At 39.4% G+C, this 16,483-nt stretch overlaps 1 protein-coding gene across 2 annotated transcripts; it reads left to right on the forward strand.

Moving 5' to 3' along the window:
- Positions 1–9,488: 9,488 nt before the first annotated feature.
- LOC115726831 (protein DOWNY MILDEW RESISTANCE 6-like) lies at positions 9,489–14,770 on the forward strand. 2 transcript variants are annotated; one of them, XM_030656898.2, is made up of 5 exons: positions 9,489–9,882; positions 10,333–10,580; positions 13,645–13,969; positions 14,289–14,574; positions 14,725–14,770. In XM_030656898.2, exons 1-4 carry the CDS (start codon positions 9,685–9,687, stop codon positions 14,535–14,537), a joined length of 1,020 nt encoding a protein of 339 aa, XP_030512758.2. In that variant the 5' UTR covers positions 9,489–9,684; the 3' UTR covers positions 14,538–14,574; positions 14,725–14,770. The 2 variants fall into 2 exon arrangements, with proteins under 2 accessions (XP_030512758.2, XP_030512757.2); XM_030656897.2 differs by having other exon boundaries at positions 14,289–14,770.
- Positions 14,771–16,483: the final 1,713 nt, after the last annotated feature.

A 16,483-nucleotide genomic window follows, 5' to 3' on the forward strand; every position in this document is an offset into this window, starting at 1 on the left:
CGCCATCGCCCTTCGGCTGTTTAATTCGATTTCATTCTCATCCTCTCTTATTCCTTCAGTATTGATCACATCTTCAAAACGATCTCATGGACGTGGATTCCACTTCCAAGTTCCAAGTAAACGTCTCCAAGTAAACGTTACGAAAGGAGATGGGGTCGAAAGCACCACGATGGCTGTCTTGTTCCTTGTCATCGCCGAGCCGTAACCCTACAGCGGCACCATTTATGAACAGCGAGTCAAGTCAACGTCGATCCATATCTCGGATTTTATGCTTTTGAAGACGCGAAGTCAGTACGACTGAAGCTCCAATCCCTCGACCAAATCAATCGCAACAAGCGCATGTGCGTTCATGTGCGATCATGTGTCATCACATGCTATCATCGCCCATGCAGACGCGGATCTGTTGTTCCTTATTGTGAGCACATCCCGGATTTCCTTCACGAGATTACGGTACATATTGTCGCGACTTTTCTCAAGGTGAACCGTCAAGGAAAAGCTAACGTATTGCCGGGGGAACACAAGCGGTTACTCATTAAAGAGATGGTACCGTCGCCTAGCACGGACTCTCCCAAGCCCATTCCAATCGGAACTTGTGATTTTAACTCATCATTTTTCCACATGCAATTCGATTTATTTAGGAACCGCCACTAATCAGTTTGAGCTTGATTAGAAACCCAAGCGAAATTTGAGAGTATACTTTACTTCTGCCAACGAGTTACACTTGATTAACCTAATACCCCGACCCTTCAGAGATTTCTCAAGCTAACAGTGAATTTGTCACTTTCCTATTTGAGACCAAAGAGACATTAACCCTCTCATCTTAGGAAATCGTGATATGGCTCTCTCCTATTCTCATATTGTGACGCTCCAAAACGTCACACGCGACACCTGTCATTATTCTTATATTTTCTCACTAACATTAGCATGTGGGAAGCACAATAGAATATCATTACATAGTTGCATTCAAGGGTAGCATCTTTTGATTTAAATTCCATAAGAATTTATTTACACTACATCTTGAACATCCTTACACCAGTGAATGACAACCAAGAGAGGATACATAACATAGTCCCGGTAAAGATCGTGGTTACCAACCACGATCACACCACTTTTTGCACCAAAAACATCCATGTACAAAAGCCAAGCTATTACACTGTTGATCTACAACTTCGCCCATCGGCACATCACTATGATCGCTGAAGCCCAGAGGATGAAGACGTCATCGTGCTCAGTATGTACTTCGGAGCAAAGTATAGTCCCCATAATAGTCTCTAACAGCCTAACTTTTTTTAACAATTTGTCCCTCACATGCCAACTTTGAAAGTACTCACCTAGAGATGTGGCCGCCCGAGATATGATCGTGCCATCTCTCATGACGCTCGTGAAAATTTGGATGGATCTATCGCTCGACACGCTAATCTAGGTTCTTACCAGACCATCGACAAGCCGAAAACAAAAGTTTCAGACACAAACTACTCATCTGCCGTCTAGACAATACGAGCCAATCATTGCCGATCCATTGATCCACAGGCACCGGCTTATCTCTTTTGTTTAACTTTTATTGAGCGACCCTCCTCTCTAGCTCTACCAGGTCAAGTCCTGGACCCAGAGTGACTTAGACAAGAGAAGCATGTAGAGACGGCAAAGTCACGCAAATCTGTTCCTTTCTTTTTGTTTTCCTTGTTCCCTTTTGTCTCTTGCTGAAAATACTTCTTTGATATCCCGGTCATGTTTTCATACATTCCGGACGAGCTTTCGCGACCACACTAAATCCACCTCTTTCGATCAAAGGTGTGTCGAGTGGCCGTCCATGACACGGCTGGGGGTTCGTAAAGACATTGATTTCATGGTGCAAACAAATTTAACTTGTGCCTTGGCCGCGAGAGGAGAAATTGTCCAAAAAGTCTTAAACTTATTGTATGGCGACCACTTCAATCCTAAACTTTTCCATCGTGCCATTGGAGTCCTAAACCTTTTGATGATTTGCAAAATTCAGTCGCAAACCTTTCAATTATGTCAATTTCTTCCCAAACTTTCATTCCTAAACCTTTCAACTATATTTGGGCAATTGTCTAGTTGCGAGAGATCGTGCGAAAGAGCTAAAGGTCGAATTTTGAGATCTCGCGTTTCTTGACATGCGTCTCGATCACTTTTACCACTCTTTCAGTCTCTTGTATTTCGTTTTTCCCATTCTTGAGTGGATGAGAATGGAATTTGTCAAAGGACTTGGATCCTCCACAATTAGAGGCTCGACTAACTCAAAATGATGTCACATGCGAAATTTATCCACAAACACTAAACTCTCTCTCCCCACTCCATCACTAGCGATGACTGTGGCGCTAGGCCGAGACGCGACGATGGGACAGCGGCGGCGACAATTGGTGTGCCACAATGTTAGCCACGAACAGAAGTGAAGAAGGTGCTCGATGAAGAGGTGGAAGTAGTAGAACGAAAGGGCGAGGAAAGGTTAAACGAGAGAGAGAGAGAGAGAGAGAGAGACAGTACTTTTCTTTAGTTGAAATATAATATGCTGATTTGCCCTATTTTCAAGATGTAAACTTACGATATAATTATATATCTTAATTTTTGATGATCCGAATCTTTTGCCAAAAGAGATGATATGAGACTATAATGGGAATCTACTAATGAAAGTGATGACTAGCTTGCACTAAAGAGAGTTTAAATTTTGGGGGGAGGCCCCAGTTAATTAGTGTGGATATAGGATTATGACAATGCGATGGGTGGAGAGTGACGCCCCGTGCGATCTTTTTTCCACCTTAGATTGCAATTGGGGAAAATTGTCCAAAAAGTCATAAACCTACTGCACTTTGGCCAATTCATTCCTAAAACCTTTCAGTTTTATCAATTTAATCATAAATCTTTTCGAACTTTGTCAATTGTGTCCATCCGGTCAATTTTAACCAAAAATCCCCGACATGAACGCTAGGCATCGAGTGGTCGAATAGACTCTATTGACAAAGTGTTCAAAGATTTAGGATTCAATTGATTTCATCTGGTCAATTTTAACTAATTTTCACCATCTTCGGTTATTGGCCATCTTATATGGCACCACTAGCGTCTAAAATTAGTAATTTTCGATCAAAATTGGCCGAATGGACTCAATAAATAAAATTAAAAAGTTTAGAACTCAAATTGGCCAAAATACAATAGAGTTGGGACTTTTTGAATAATTTTCTCGATGGTAGTAGATATGAGATTCGCCATCCGGAAGGGATTGGTAGGGTAAGAAATTTTCCCTAAAATTGTTGAAAGTTATAAATAAAAAAAAAGGCACTTGATATTGCATGTACGAAAAACCTTATTGACATCCCAGTCGTCGTCAGGACTACGACGTCACCTGCCAGACACGATTCGTCGGCAAAAGGAGAGAAGATGGCACATTGAATCGAGTCGACTTATGTTCCTAGTTCATATTGTTGGGTCCACGTTCGTCACATGAAAGCATAGTGACATAAACCTTTAGCTAAATTGAGCTGAAAACTTGCGACGTTCGCCCATTTACGCCGCTCTCCGCCAATTGCGTTTGGAGAGACGGGATCCACGCAGAAATTTATGGACACGGCTAGCGTGATGAACGGAAGAATGACAGTCAAACGGTCCCACGCCAGCCAGCCAAAAATTTTTTAGAAAACTGGAAGACTTCTTGAACCGGTTTCAATGTTCTGATTTCTATGTTTTCTTTTCAAGCTAAAAATTAGAGACAAAAGTGCAAGCAAGACTCAATAAAATCCTCTAATCCTGAATTAAATTCTCTAATCCTAAATCCCGTCAAGTGATTATTCTTGAATATGAAGAAATACAAAATAAGTTAAATACCAAATATAGAGAATCGCAAGTGGAAAATTTATCACCAACTATGAAAATCATTATAAAGATCTAAAGAGGAAAAAACACTTGAAATGTTGCCTTTGCAATCAATGACAAAATTATTGTGTAATGAAATGGCTTATCATTCCTTTCACTAAAATCAAATTGCTCTAGGATGACTCTACAGTGACCTAAAATCAAGACAAGTAATATCGATCATGGATAAAAAAAAATGAAGTAAAGAAAAGATCAAAATAAGATGATTGCACCTTACCAAATAATAATAATAATAATAATAATAATAAGACGATTGCAGAATTTAGTGAGTTATCGCATTGTGTCACAAATTTCTAAAAGGAAAAACTAGTTTTTGAAATTCTAAGCAAATAAAAAGATGAAAATATCACTATAAAATATTTACGCCAATCGCTAAATAGATTTGTCTTAGAGTTTCATAAACATAGAACAAGAAAAGTAGAGAGGAAAAGCTTGGGGTGGTTTTTTTGTCACATTCGTTAAAGGCGTAGGATCAAACAACAGTCTGTTAAGTCAATTCGGTTATCCAACAATGGTGCAAATTCTTCTAGCAGAGTCTTAGAAATCAAAATTAACAAAAAGCCCTTTCAAACCAACTTTCCCGATACATTACTAAATTTTGTTGCGGAAAAAAATGTTTGGACGGGGTAACCTCGTGCACTGCTGGCATGTTCTACTTAAGTCCGCAATAAAATACCAATTGCGGATTTGGTAGCAAGTCACAAAAAAGTGATTAAAGATTGAGGTAAACAAAATACAAGAAAAATCATCTTAAAATATAATACAAGAGTAGAATTAACTAAATACAAGAAAAAACCTCATGCACTGCTAGCATGTTCTTATATTTTGATTATCTGACTTTTGGTTATAAATAATTCTAGATCTTTTTCTCCTTAAACTTACTTTAAGCAAAACTTTGTTATTTATTGAAATTGATTTCCCAAGGAAACCGGACAAAAAAGTCACTCGATTTCCTTGGGAAATTGTGGGGTGTAGAAAGCACCGTTACTCTAGGTAGAGTAACGGTGCCATCGCCCAAGTATTTTCTAAAATTTATCTCGTCTTAGATGAGTTTCTTCGATGAATTAAGACTGACCATGTTCGAAAGATCGATGAATGCATGTTACATGTCTTAGAGAAAGGTGTTAAAAAAAACTACTAAACATATTGCATTAGTACCAATTCAGATCCGAACTTCTTAATTGTGCCAATTCGGTCCTAAATTTTTTTGCATTTATACCAATTAATTACATCCAATCAATTTTGGAGAGAAATCGCCGATGTAAACGTCGATCATCCTACATGGCATGAACAACGGTGACCTAGACATTTTTTTTATAATTTATTAGTATTTTTTTATTTTATAAAAGTAATTTTGGTTTGTTCTTTTTTCCTTTTTTTCTTTTCTATACTCTTTTTCTGATTGAGGGTTGGCAACGATTGCCGGCCGACCCCCGCCGGCCCCGGGCGAGGGCGGACGAGGGTGTCGTGGCCTTCGCAAGATCTGTGCAAGGGCTCACGGCCCTTGCCCGGGTCTGGCAAGGGTCGGCCAGCCTTCAATGAGGAAAAAAAAGAGTAGTGATAAGAAAAAAGAAGAAGAAAAAACCAAAAAAAAAAATTATAGAATAAAATATTATTTAAATTTATAAATAAATAAAAAAACCAAGTCAGCGCCATCCATGCCATGTAGGACGATCGGTGTCCATGTCAACATTGTCCTTCCATAATATCTCGAATGGACTTAATTGGTACAAATATAAAAGTTTTAGAACTGAATTAGTACTAATACAGTAGATTTATGACTTTTGAAGCACTTATCCCCATGTCCTAACATACAACATTAACATTGCCGCACTACAGTAGCAAATCCCTTCCTCCCTAAGATCTCGCGAATCACTATAGAATGGTCGGCCACACGACGGTGGCAAATCCCTTTCTCCCTAAGATCTCGAGAATCACTATAGAATGGTCGGCTGATGCAATGGTGATAGGTTTAGACTTATTCTATTGCCCATGGACGGTGGGTGTGCGATGTCGGCATTTACCTCACCGTTCTTTAACGGGGCGAATTTCGTCCTTTCCACCAATATGTCCAAGGATCCCGTTAACGTGAGGATCACAATTACATCACGTTTGAAACGGTTTCTATTTCATTCAATGTCCCACGAAAAACCAATGTTTTGCTGTCATTTTTTGGATGATTAACACCTTTGTTCCCATTAAAATTGCTAGAACGTCGGAATGTCCCTTTCTTGCTCTTTTTGCTTTGAACTATAGGGCAAAGAGAATAAAAGCTTTTTCAACACGTGCCTCACGCCTAACTAATCATTCATTGTGTGTATTCAGTTACTGGGACAAAGAGAAGGAAGAAAATGAAGTTGCTTGCCCTATGTTTCGATCGCATGAAGGAAAACGTGGCTTATCGCATGGGCTATAGAGTAATAGCTTATAAATCTCGTTCTCTACAAAGCAGGTTAGATCGTGTACCTGAATTCCTACCCTATCTATTCATTAGGCAAAGTAATTAAAAGCTTGCACTTTAATTTGTCCACTTAATCATACCTTAATTGTGCCCTATCTCATCTTCGTTACTATTTTCGGTCATAAAAGCGTATCAAAGCCCCGGTCACTAAGCGTTTGAAATAATTAGGCAGCGAAAAATATTTTCATTATCGATAACAAATTATGTCTAAACATTTGAGTAGATTTCTCGTTCATTCATTTATTTAAGAAAATGTTTTCCGAATCTCTTATTTTCTACAAAATAAACAGAGCCTGATTTACCAAACATATAAAAAGCATTTTTTTCTTATCGGAAAGAAAATTTTCACTTCACTTCAAGGAGAAGTACATAACTTCAAGATAAAGATACAAATTAAACAAAGCAAGTAAATATAAAATATACATTAACTTGATAGTTCGTACAACCTTTAGAAACTCGTTTATTCCATAACGACATATATGTCATAGCATCAAAGCACAACTAGCGGCCAATCACCAAATCTCGCATCAACATTAATGATGAGCATATGTCAAGATTTTACTTTCTAGTAGATATGGTTTTGCCAAAAGGCGTGCACGCCTAAGTTCGACGTCCCCATTACCATTACCATACAGAGACAATAATAACACCAACAAGTTAAAAAGCACAGAAAATGCCTTATAAATCCCATATCTATTTATAGATTGGAATAGAATGACACTCAAATCTAAATCTAAATCTAACTCTAGATCTGGAGAGAAGACATGCAAAAAATATACTAATGGATCACAAAATCATTTTTAGGTAAGTCGATTGCTTAAGTAGTAGAGGAGTCGCGCTCAACTACAAGGAGCAATTATCGAAGCCGAAATGAGTGAGCAAATTTGGAATAGTAGATTCCTCCTAGACACTCTCGTTTTGGATTTTTTTGTTAAAGCTAAATGTACATCCACAACGAAATAGAGCATAAAAGCGAGAAAGAGAAATCGTGATAAAAGGTTTATCCCGATTTACTCTTAAACTAGGGCTACATTTAGCAGAAAATTTCATTATAATTAGTACCTCACACCACTCTATTACATCCCTCAATTACAAGTAAAATAAAGCAGGACCCCATGCTTTCCTATTGATGATGAGTATGGACCATGCTTCAATAATCAATTTGTTGATATATACGTGTAAATTGTGTTAGACAAGTCTCCATCGGGGAATTGATGTGATGTTGAGCAGTTAATATATCCAAATTGGCTTAACTAAATATATTAACGAGCTCGAATTAGGGTTTTCTCTTGGCGATCTCCTCATGTAAAAATATCGAATTTCTGTTGTGCGCTTTCAATACTTCCGAGCTCACTGGACAAAATCATCCACATGAAGGAAGTCAACGGGATCGTTCGCAGAAACAACAAAGGAGTCTTAAAAAAGCTAAGGATATAGAGAGATTGCGAAACAAAAAGGGAGAGGGGGAGGGGAGGGAGAGGAGAGAACCTCACACAAATCCCCTACGAAGGAGGGCGGGTAGGTCGGTGCTTTTTTGGAAGGAGGGGAAACCTGGGTTTTGGGATTGTCAAAATGCAGCGGAATATAAATCTAAACCGAAACCCTAGATAGGATCCATGCGTATATTGAAATCAATCGAAGTTCAAGGCGTACCTTTTGTAGATCGAAGTTAAATTGACGATCGGTTGTATCTGAATTAGCAACCCAAGTGTTGCGCCTCTACCGATATCCACACACATGAACCGAAATCTCCAACGATCCAAGTGCTAGCTTACGGATCTTGGAGTTTCTCTCGCTAGATTGCCTTTGATCTTTGAGTCTCTCTCGGAGATCCGAGAATCGAGAACGATTCTCTATATTTTCCCTTTATGTTCTCTTCCGGAATAAGACTCTTTTATTCCAACGGGCATGCCTAGGGTTTTTCCCTTGTCTATATATATAGCCTCAATATTTACGCGTAATAAAGAAGTGAGGACGGGCGATTTTGGTCCACTAAACCGCCTACCTCCAATCGTCCGTTCAATCGTTATCTTATAGCACGCACGATTGCGTAGATATTTAGAATAGGAGAATAAATTAAAATCTACTTTTTAAGTAGATCAAGGCGCAGAAAAAAATATGAATTCAGTTCGCTTTTGCGTGTAACCCCGTAGGTTCACTAAACATTAGCAGTGTGCTCAAAACTCTTTTTGGTCCATAAGTCATAAGCGGTCTCTAATAACACATTATGACTATCTAAGTATAATGAATGTCGTTTTTCGACACAACCTAATCCACAACTAATGATAGAGCATCATCATTGATTAGTTCTTAGGGCAGATCGCTAACACTAGGTTGGGAAACGAAGGCACGACATGAAATTGACTGATGTAGGAAGTAGTTTTGAAGGTTACAAATGGCGGAAACGCGATATGCATACTACGGTCATCGCATCAAGCTCAATCATGTTTGCTTTAAAATAAAGTCAAATCAGTACGATCCAGATCAAGAAAGTTCAAAACTGTCGTGATTTTTCTATGTACATGCATCTGATTTTGTCTAGAGAATACTTAAACTACCATCTAGAATTGGAAGCAGCTCAAACCGTGTGCGCATCTACATTAGAAACCAAATATGCCAAGGATCAAACATTGAATGATGAAATATATCAGCAAGTTTTGTTGGAGTTGGTGAATACTTCGGAGACTCTTATTTCTCACACCGGACACGCCCACGTGAGCTTAGGAAAATTGAAGTATAATCCGACGACATGTGAGGGTCCTGGGGCAGCATCCCCGACACGGGTGTCTCGTTGCTTAGTCAGCGAGTGGGGTTTCCGCTTGTTGAGGGATTAAAGGGGTTTCGGATAAGTTTAGGTTTTGGGCCCATTTAGTGAATATATATTTTACTCATTTTTTAGCTGATCATTATAATGAGTTGTGTGGCTATGAACCAAAATCATAATGAAATCTCTTTGCAGGACGTAACCCCATTCTGGGGTGAACCTAGGTAAACCGCGCGTCATTTATTTTTCTTTTATTATCTGTGTGATCATTCTGAATCGATTTACGATACAGCCCTTCAAGTTTCGCAAGGCATGACGCGAATTTCCACTACCAAATGGCACTGTGAGTTTGACCTCATAATGTTGATCTGGTCTATAGGGCATTTCTGTAATTTCGACAGCAGCACACCGGCCACTGCTTCATAAATATACGCACGCATGTAGCACCTCAGGATGCTCACTTTCTCGGAAGCTCACCAGAGCCAGCCATACCCACAAACTCAGTAAAAGGGCAGAAAAATAAGCCCTCCTCCATTCATTTTTTTCTGTTTTCTGTGGAATCATTGACTTGCGCATGGAAGCTAAACTTATATCCGGCGGGACTCGGTTCACGACGTTGCCGAGAAGCTACGTGAGGCCGGAATCCGAGCGTCCTCGCCTCTCCGATGTGTCCGCCTTCGAGCATGTCCCGATCATCGACTTAGGTTGCCATGACAGATCCCGAGTCATTCGCCAAATCGGCGATGCTTGCAGACTTTACGGTTTCTTCCAGGTGAAGCTCATTTGTGATCTTTCATTTGCTTTGGTAAAAAGTCAGTCGAAGAGTTGTCTCGTGAATACGTAATTCCAATTTAACCACGTGTACACAGCCCTCGGGTTCTAATTCATCTATTGGCTTAAGCTTTTTTTTTTTAGGAAAGCCCTTGTGAGCATGGTATCTCGATTAGTTGGACCGTGGCCCTTCTCATTAGATCATTTTGCACACGGACCTTATTCTCGACGTTACTCTCCTATGTTTGTATTGCACGTGTCTCGGCACGGCCTTGTCTCGCCTTTGTTCATCCAAACCCGCAATGTCCTAACAAGCTTCAAAGCAATATATACTTGAAAATATTAGTGTCAAGTGTCTCATGCGACGTAATGATATGACATAAGCAAGCTTTAAAGAGATAGATACTTGAAATTTTTGATTTGAGACTTGAGGTGTCGGGGTTTTAACCAGGTGATTAACCATGGAGTATCGACGGAAGCGGTGGAGAGGATGCAAGAGGTGGCGGCAGAGTTCTTCCGCCTGCCCGTGGAAGAGAAGATGAAGCTTTATTCGGAGGATCCCACGAAGACGATGAGACTGTCCACCAGTTTCAACGTGACGAAAGAGAAGGTCCACAACTGGAGAGACTATCTCCGGCTCCATTGTCACCCCCTTGACAAATATATGGAAGACTGGCCCTCCAATCCTCCCACTTTCAAGTATCTCTCTTGCCCTTTCTCTCTCTCACTTGATCCCGAGCATAATGATCTGTGACGTTTGTCTACATGCAAGCATAACTAAATATCTACTATTGTCGAAATTTAAAACCCATTAATCGAAAGAATAATTCGATATTGGAATAGATAAAAACAACGTGGTTCATGAATGTTTTTAATTTTTAAATGACTTGACTTTCCTAAAAGTAGAGTGCACGATTAATGAACATACAATGCTATATGCATTGCAAAGAAAAAAGGGAAAAGACAGTGTTCCACTAGAGAAAAGGACAAGGAGACACTCGTGAAACATGAGGTCACTTTTTTGTAATTCTCGAGAAAGATTTGGACAATTTGTTTAATGTTTGAGCGCACAATCTTTATTTTTTTTTTAAAAAATATTAAAAACATCAATAATTATTGAAGCCGATGTCTCTAGTTAAATTCAACATACGTCACGGAGTTCGACAATTCTACACCCACATGAATGGACCGTCACAAAGCATTGTCGTTCTTAATGGTTTTCGCCATTTTCTCTTTTCACTAAGACCACCTTTGGCCTTGGCCACAAAAATGAGTGAAGAGTTGTTGTCAAATGGAAGATTCTACCGTGGAAATGGTATGTACTGCTTAGATGTAGTGACCGGAACAACCACCTAGTAAGGAAGAGAAATAGATGGTCAGAACAATTGAATCGGTTGTTGATCCTTACATACGAATAGTCGTCATATGAGACTTATGTAACGAGTCACGACAATGTAAGATCGAGTGTTCTGTCTCTTTATTAGTGGGTCTTGATTATTCATACCATTTGCTAGGATGTATAAACAGAAGTAATTAAACAAATTATTCTAAGACGTCGATTATTTAAGAGTATTGTTCTGCTTGAAAAAAAAAATAAAAAAGAAGAAAGAAACAGAAGTATTGTTATTGAAATATTGTCAATCACGGAGTGTAATGTTCACGGACCACCTCTGTATTTTTGTACTATGCCTCGATCACGGGCGACGCAAGTTGAGGAAAGCTAAAAACAAAAGAAAACACAAATGTGCCGCACTAGTCTGGATTACCCAATGACGTCGGCCTCCTACGTCCTGATGATGATGTCGTAATTCATCTTCCCCACATTCAAGTGACAATTTTCTATCGCATGCAAAATGCCGTCCTTCAAGTATACTTTAATTCTCGACCCAAATACATATGTTTATATATACACACACTTTAGTTTTAGATTAAAAAAAAGGAGCAAATGTCAATTTTTCAAAGTTGATAAAGAAACGTAGCTTCTTGGTCTATATGATGTCGGCCTAAATTTGTCACAATGTGAACTCAATTTTGAATTTTGTTTTTTCTCCCCAAGTTCAATGATGTTACGCTTCAAAGCGAGAGGATTCACATGGAGATCAAAGTATGGTAGGGAAGGTCGATTAGTGCTTTTGAAACCGACACACTGAGCTCTATATATTCTCATTCACACAATGGGTTACTCAGAAATTCAATCCGCGATCAAGAATTCAAGCATTTGAACAATATAGATCCCGACAAAGGTGACTTTGATAAAGTTTCAATGTAGGTCATTCGCCTAGTCGTACTTGACTTTGGTGCTCATGCAGACCAGGAAACAGACGAAGCTGAGTCTAGCAACATTATCCCCAAGGCATCTCATCTTACTAAACTAGTACCACAAAATAAGAAATAAATTCACCAAAAATATCAATTATGTCTATCCTTTACACAAGTCACCCAAATGTTGTTTCTGACCCCTTTAAATTTAGGCATGCTGCACTTGTTGCTGTCATCCGACTTAAGCATTCTTCTTTTTCGTTAATTAAGGACATGCGGTAGATTGTAGGTTGATGACCATAACAAGCTCAAGTCATGAGCTGCGGTCATTGCAAGCCACTTGAATTGGCGCACTTTATATTTATGATCATGACTGTACATACAGTTGGATGCTCTGTAAGATTCTTCCGGACATGAGACTTTTGAATTTTCCAGAAGTTGTCGGTCTTGATTTTGCAAGAGTGAAAGCGGTCGCTGGGGTTAGGTGGAATCCAAGATGGAGAAAATTGGGTACCCATCTAGAAGTGTCGTTGTGGGTGGTTGTTTAATTGGTCGACGTAATAGACTTTGTCACAACCTAGGGGTGAGCAACTGAGCCGGTTCGCAAGAATACTGGTCCGGCTTTCGGCCTCAAAAACTAGGAGCCGGCTTCGAGATGTTCGGTTCTAGATTTGGTAGCCTGAACTGGTTGGTTCTATTCAAGAACCTGATGAAACCTATAAGGCCGATTCCAAGGTCGAACCTAGAAGTCGGATCTAGAGTAGAAGGTAGAACCCAATCGATTTTGAACCGGTTTATCCCTAAACCTAAGTAAATCTTTTACTATTTTTTAAAATGGAAAATATCTGTTGAAATTAAATATGTTCGACATATTATTCTCATGAGAAAAAAAATTGTATTCATGTGTGACACATGCATATTGTACAAATCATAAATATAAAATAAATAAATAAGCCTCGGGCATGTTCATGAATTGACTCTGGAATTAGCTGGTTTCCTAATCAACATGGTTCTCGATTCCAAATATTAGGAAGCGACCCCGACAGATTAGATTCTAAGTTTTAGGTCTGAAACCTACCCACCTTAGAACCGATCACCTTGTTACAACCTAAAAAAGTAATGATCCACATTGATCCGCATAAATTATCTTTTTATATTTGTTTTCGGACTTTCGTTTCTTTATTTTTGGTACAAAAGCCATCCAAAGCCTTCAAAATTCGGACCAGCGTTAGCCAAAATGGCCGGAAGAGCTGAGTCCACTTCATCTTAACTGAGTCGTCCATGGATCAGTTGGGTGGTAAAATTATCTTCCTTTCATTGCGATTGTCTTGTTTTTCCAATATCCGTTGCATCGTCACTCCTCACGATACGAACAAGAGGTGATCGATCGACAAGTTTGGACAAGTTCAGGCTCAAATGATCGGGACCTAACCTGTCATATCCGAACCTCACAAAGTTTTGTAATAATGTGTAAATGACGGTATCTGAAAAGCCTAGTCGACAGGGAATTCGTGAGCAACTACTGTCGACAAGTGCGAGGCCTCGGGTACAGACTCGAGGAGCTGATCTCGGAGAGCCTCGGGTTGGAGAAGGACACCATAAGGAACATCCTCGGAGAACAAGGGCAACACATGGCCGTCAATTTCTACCCACCATGCCCAGAGCCAGAGCTCACTTACGGTCTCCCAGGCCACACCGACCCAAATGCACTCACCATCCTACTCCAAGATCTACATGTCGCAGGCCTTCAGGTCCTCCAGGATGGCAAGTGGGTCGCCATCAACCCTCACCCTAATGCCTTTGTCATCAACATCGGTGACCAGTTACAGGTACTTCTAACATGGTGTATCCAGTCGATTTTGATTTATTTCTAACACTTTCAGTATCTTCTGAAATGTGTCGATCACTCGACTGTAATTTCCGGCAAGATAACATGTCTTGCTTATATTGAAGAAGAAAACTTTAGAAATGAATGCGGTTAGAGACGTATCTAGGTGGGGAAGACGGTGTGGGGAACACGCCTCCCTAGGTTCAATTTTTTTAAAAAGTACCTTATGATTTCTGATAATATAGTTATAATTTCTTGAATATCCTAAAATATCGTTCATTGCTGAATGCGATATTGTTGATGTGCATGATTTATCGTAGGCACCGAGTAATGGGAGGTACAAAAGTGTGTGGCACCGGGCCGTAGTGAACATTGACAAGCCAAGAATGTCGATTGCGTCGTTCCTTTGCCCAAGCAACGACGCGATGATTAGCTCACCCGCATCGCTCCTAGACGATGGGCGTGGGCCCAATTATCGGGACTTCACATATGCAGAGTACTACAAGAAGTTCTGGAGCAGAAACTTGGATCAAGAACACTGTCTTGAGATCTTCAAGAAACAAGCCTAAATGGCTTGAATCCATTTGTAACTCAATCGGAACCTTTCTGTTGTTTAGTTTAGGTTTACAATTAGCGTCGCAGTGCCCTAGAATTCAATTTCGGCGATCTGTTCTGAAGCATATGTAATAGCTCCGTGGAAGTTTTCTGCTTTGAACTTGCAAACGCACTTTCCGAGGCATCGATGAATGAAACTTCCTATAGGCACAGACCATTCCCTATTTTATATGAAATTTTTACCCTACTTTCCTGGGATATGTTGTTGAAACTTTACCTAAAATCGGTAGGTATATACAACCTTGTGCCACGTCCAGAGGCTTTCAGGCTCGAAGGGTCATGAACCATGCAAAAAGAACGGACGCCTCTATTGAGTTTTCTAGAATATTCGTAGGGCGAGTAATATCATAAATATACACTATTCTAGAGAGTTCCATGTAATCTCATTGGTCAACAGGGAGGTGCACTCTCATTGATAGATGGGGAGGAGCAATCTCTTCCATTAGATCAAGTATAGATCGACTGTTGTAATTGAGGGGTTTTTTTTATATATATAAGATATCCCTTCTCTCATTTGGATCATCTCACAAAGCATGTGGGGAGTGTTGGCAAGACCGACTTGGAACAGCTAAGGGAACGCTAGATTGATTGACCCATGACAACCTTGCCTATGCTGGATATAGCATCCAACAATTATTTCTCCATATCATGGAATTCGATATTATAGAAAGAAGTTTAGTGATCACTTGTTGACATTTAATTTTTGATCATTTTAAATATTAGAAAAGTATGAAAAATTCGTAAAATTTGAAAATCAAGTTTTGGCCACACCTAAGGAACCAATTTTGACCAGAATTTTTTTTTTTTTAAATTTTTCAAAATTTTTGAAATTTCTTTACATTTAAAATAGCCTAAAATTGAGAAAAATACCAAATAGGGTCAGAAAAATTTGGAAAAATAATACTTTATCTTCTTTTAAGTCCAATTTCACTTTGGCCACATTATTTTGGCAAAATTAGATTGAGATTATAGTTTTCCCCAATTTATGGGAATTCATGCCTTGATTGAGCCCCTTCTTGTCATTTTCTTGCCTTGAGTTAGTTATGACATTTGAATTACGAACCTTTAATTGCATTTTTTATGAACCAATTTTTCATTTAGGGAATAATCAATTTTTGACCTAATCTTAGGGCGTTTTGGACCTAATTGGGAACTGTCATTCAATTGGCCGTTTTCAACAAAAAAAAGGAAACTTTGCCAAAGCATAATTGACCTTGGCTAACTCATTACAGGGTCAGATTTGCATGAAATGGTCAGTAAGGGTTTCAATTTGCCAATTTACACTTAAATTGTATAAAATTTTGGGGTTTTTGTACTTAATCGCACCAATTGATCAAAACTCCCCCATACCCAAGTCCTAAATAAGCCCTAGATCTCAATTTTAACTTCGAATTCATGAAAAGAGGTTAATTTGGGTTCGAATTTAAGCATTTTTGCAAATCAGGTCAGACCGACCCAGTCAACCAAGTTGACCAAAAATTCATTGAACCCTAAATTGGTTCTTCCCTCAGACGATACCAAAATGCTAGAAACAGAAGGCCACAATTGAAGGCCAATTGGAGACATCCAAAAATAATTCCAGCCACCGGTAAGTTTCCCAGAACCTTCTGACATCGGCAAGCTGGCCTCAACACGTGCCAAGCCAGCTGGCCATAACTAATTTTGAGCAAGTGATTTTCAGCTAGTTTAAGTATCTTGAAATCATCCACAAGCAAAGGGAGTTCATTTTTTATCTGGAAAAGCTCCTAGAGTTAGAGAGAAGCTAGAGAGAGAGGTTGTTGATTGATTAGACCACTTTTGCGCCGCGCCGAGCTCCGTTCAACAAGAATTCCAGTTGGTCACCGCAGCATCTTCATGAAGAAATCGAGCTAAGCTAAGTCCCGATCCAGTTATACTTGAA

Source organism: Rhodamnia argentea, chromosome 7 (genome assembly GCF_020921035.1).
Source record: "Rhodamnia argentea isolate NSW1041297 chromosome 7, ASM2092103v1, whole genome shotgun sequence".
NCBI classification, from domain to species: Eukaryota; Viridiplantae; Streptophyta; class Magnoliopsida; order Myrtales; family Myrtaceae; genus Rhodamnia; species Rhodamnia argentea.

Bases quoted from the DNA above. Each gene is read 5' to 3' on its own strand.
- LOC115726831 (XM_030656897.2), top strand. From the start codon at position 9,685: ATGGAAGCTAAACTTATATCCGGCGGGACTCGGTTCACGACGTTGCCG. The intron at 10,581-13,644 runs GTATCTCTCTTG...CCTAGTCGACAG, and splicing joins TCCAATCCTCCCACTTTCAA to GGAATTCGTGAGCAACTACT. The intron at 13,970-14,288 runs GTACTTCTAACA...GATTTATCGTAG, and splicing joins ACATCGGTGACCAGTTACAG to GCACCGAGTAATGGGAGGTA.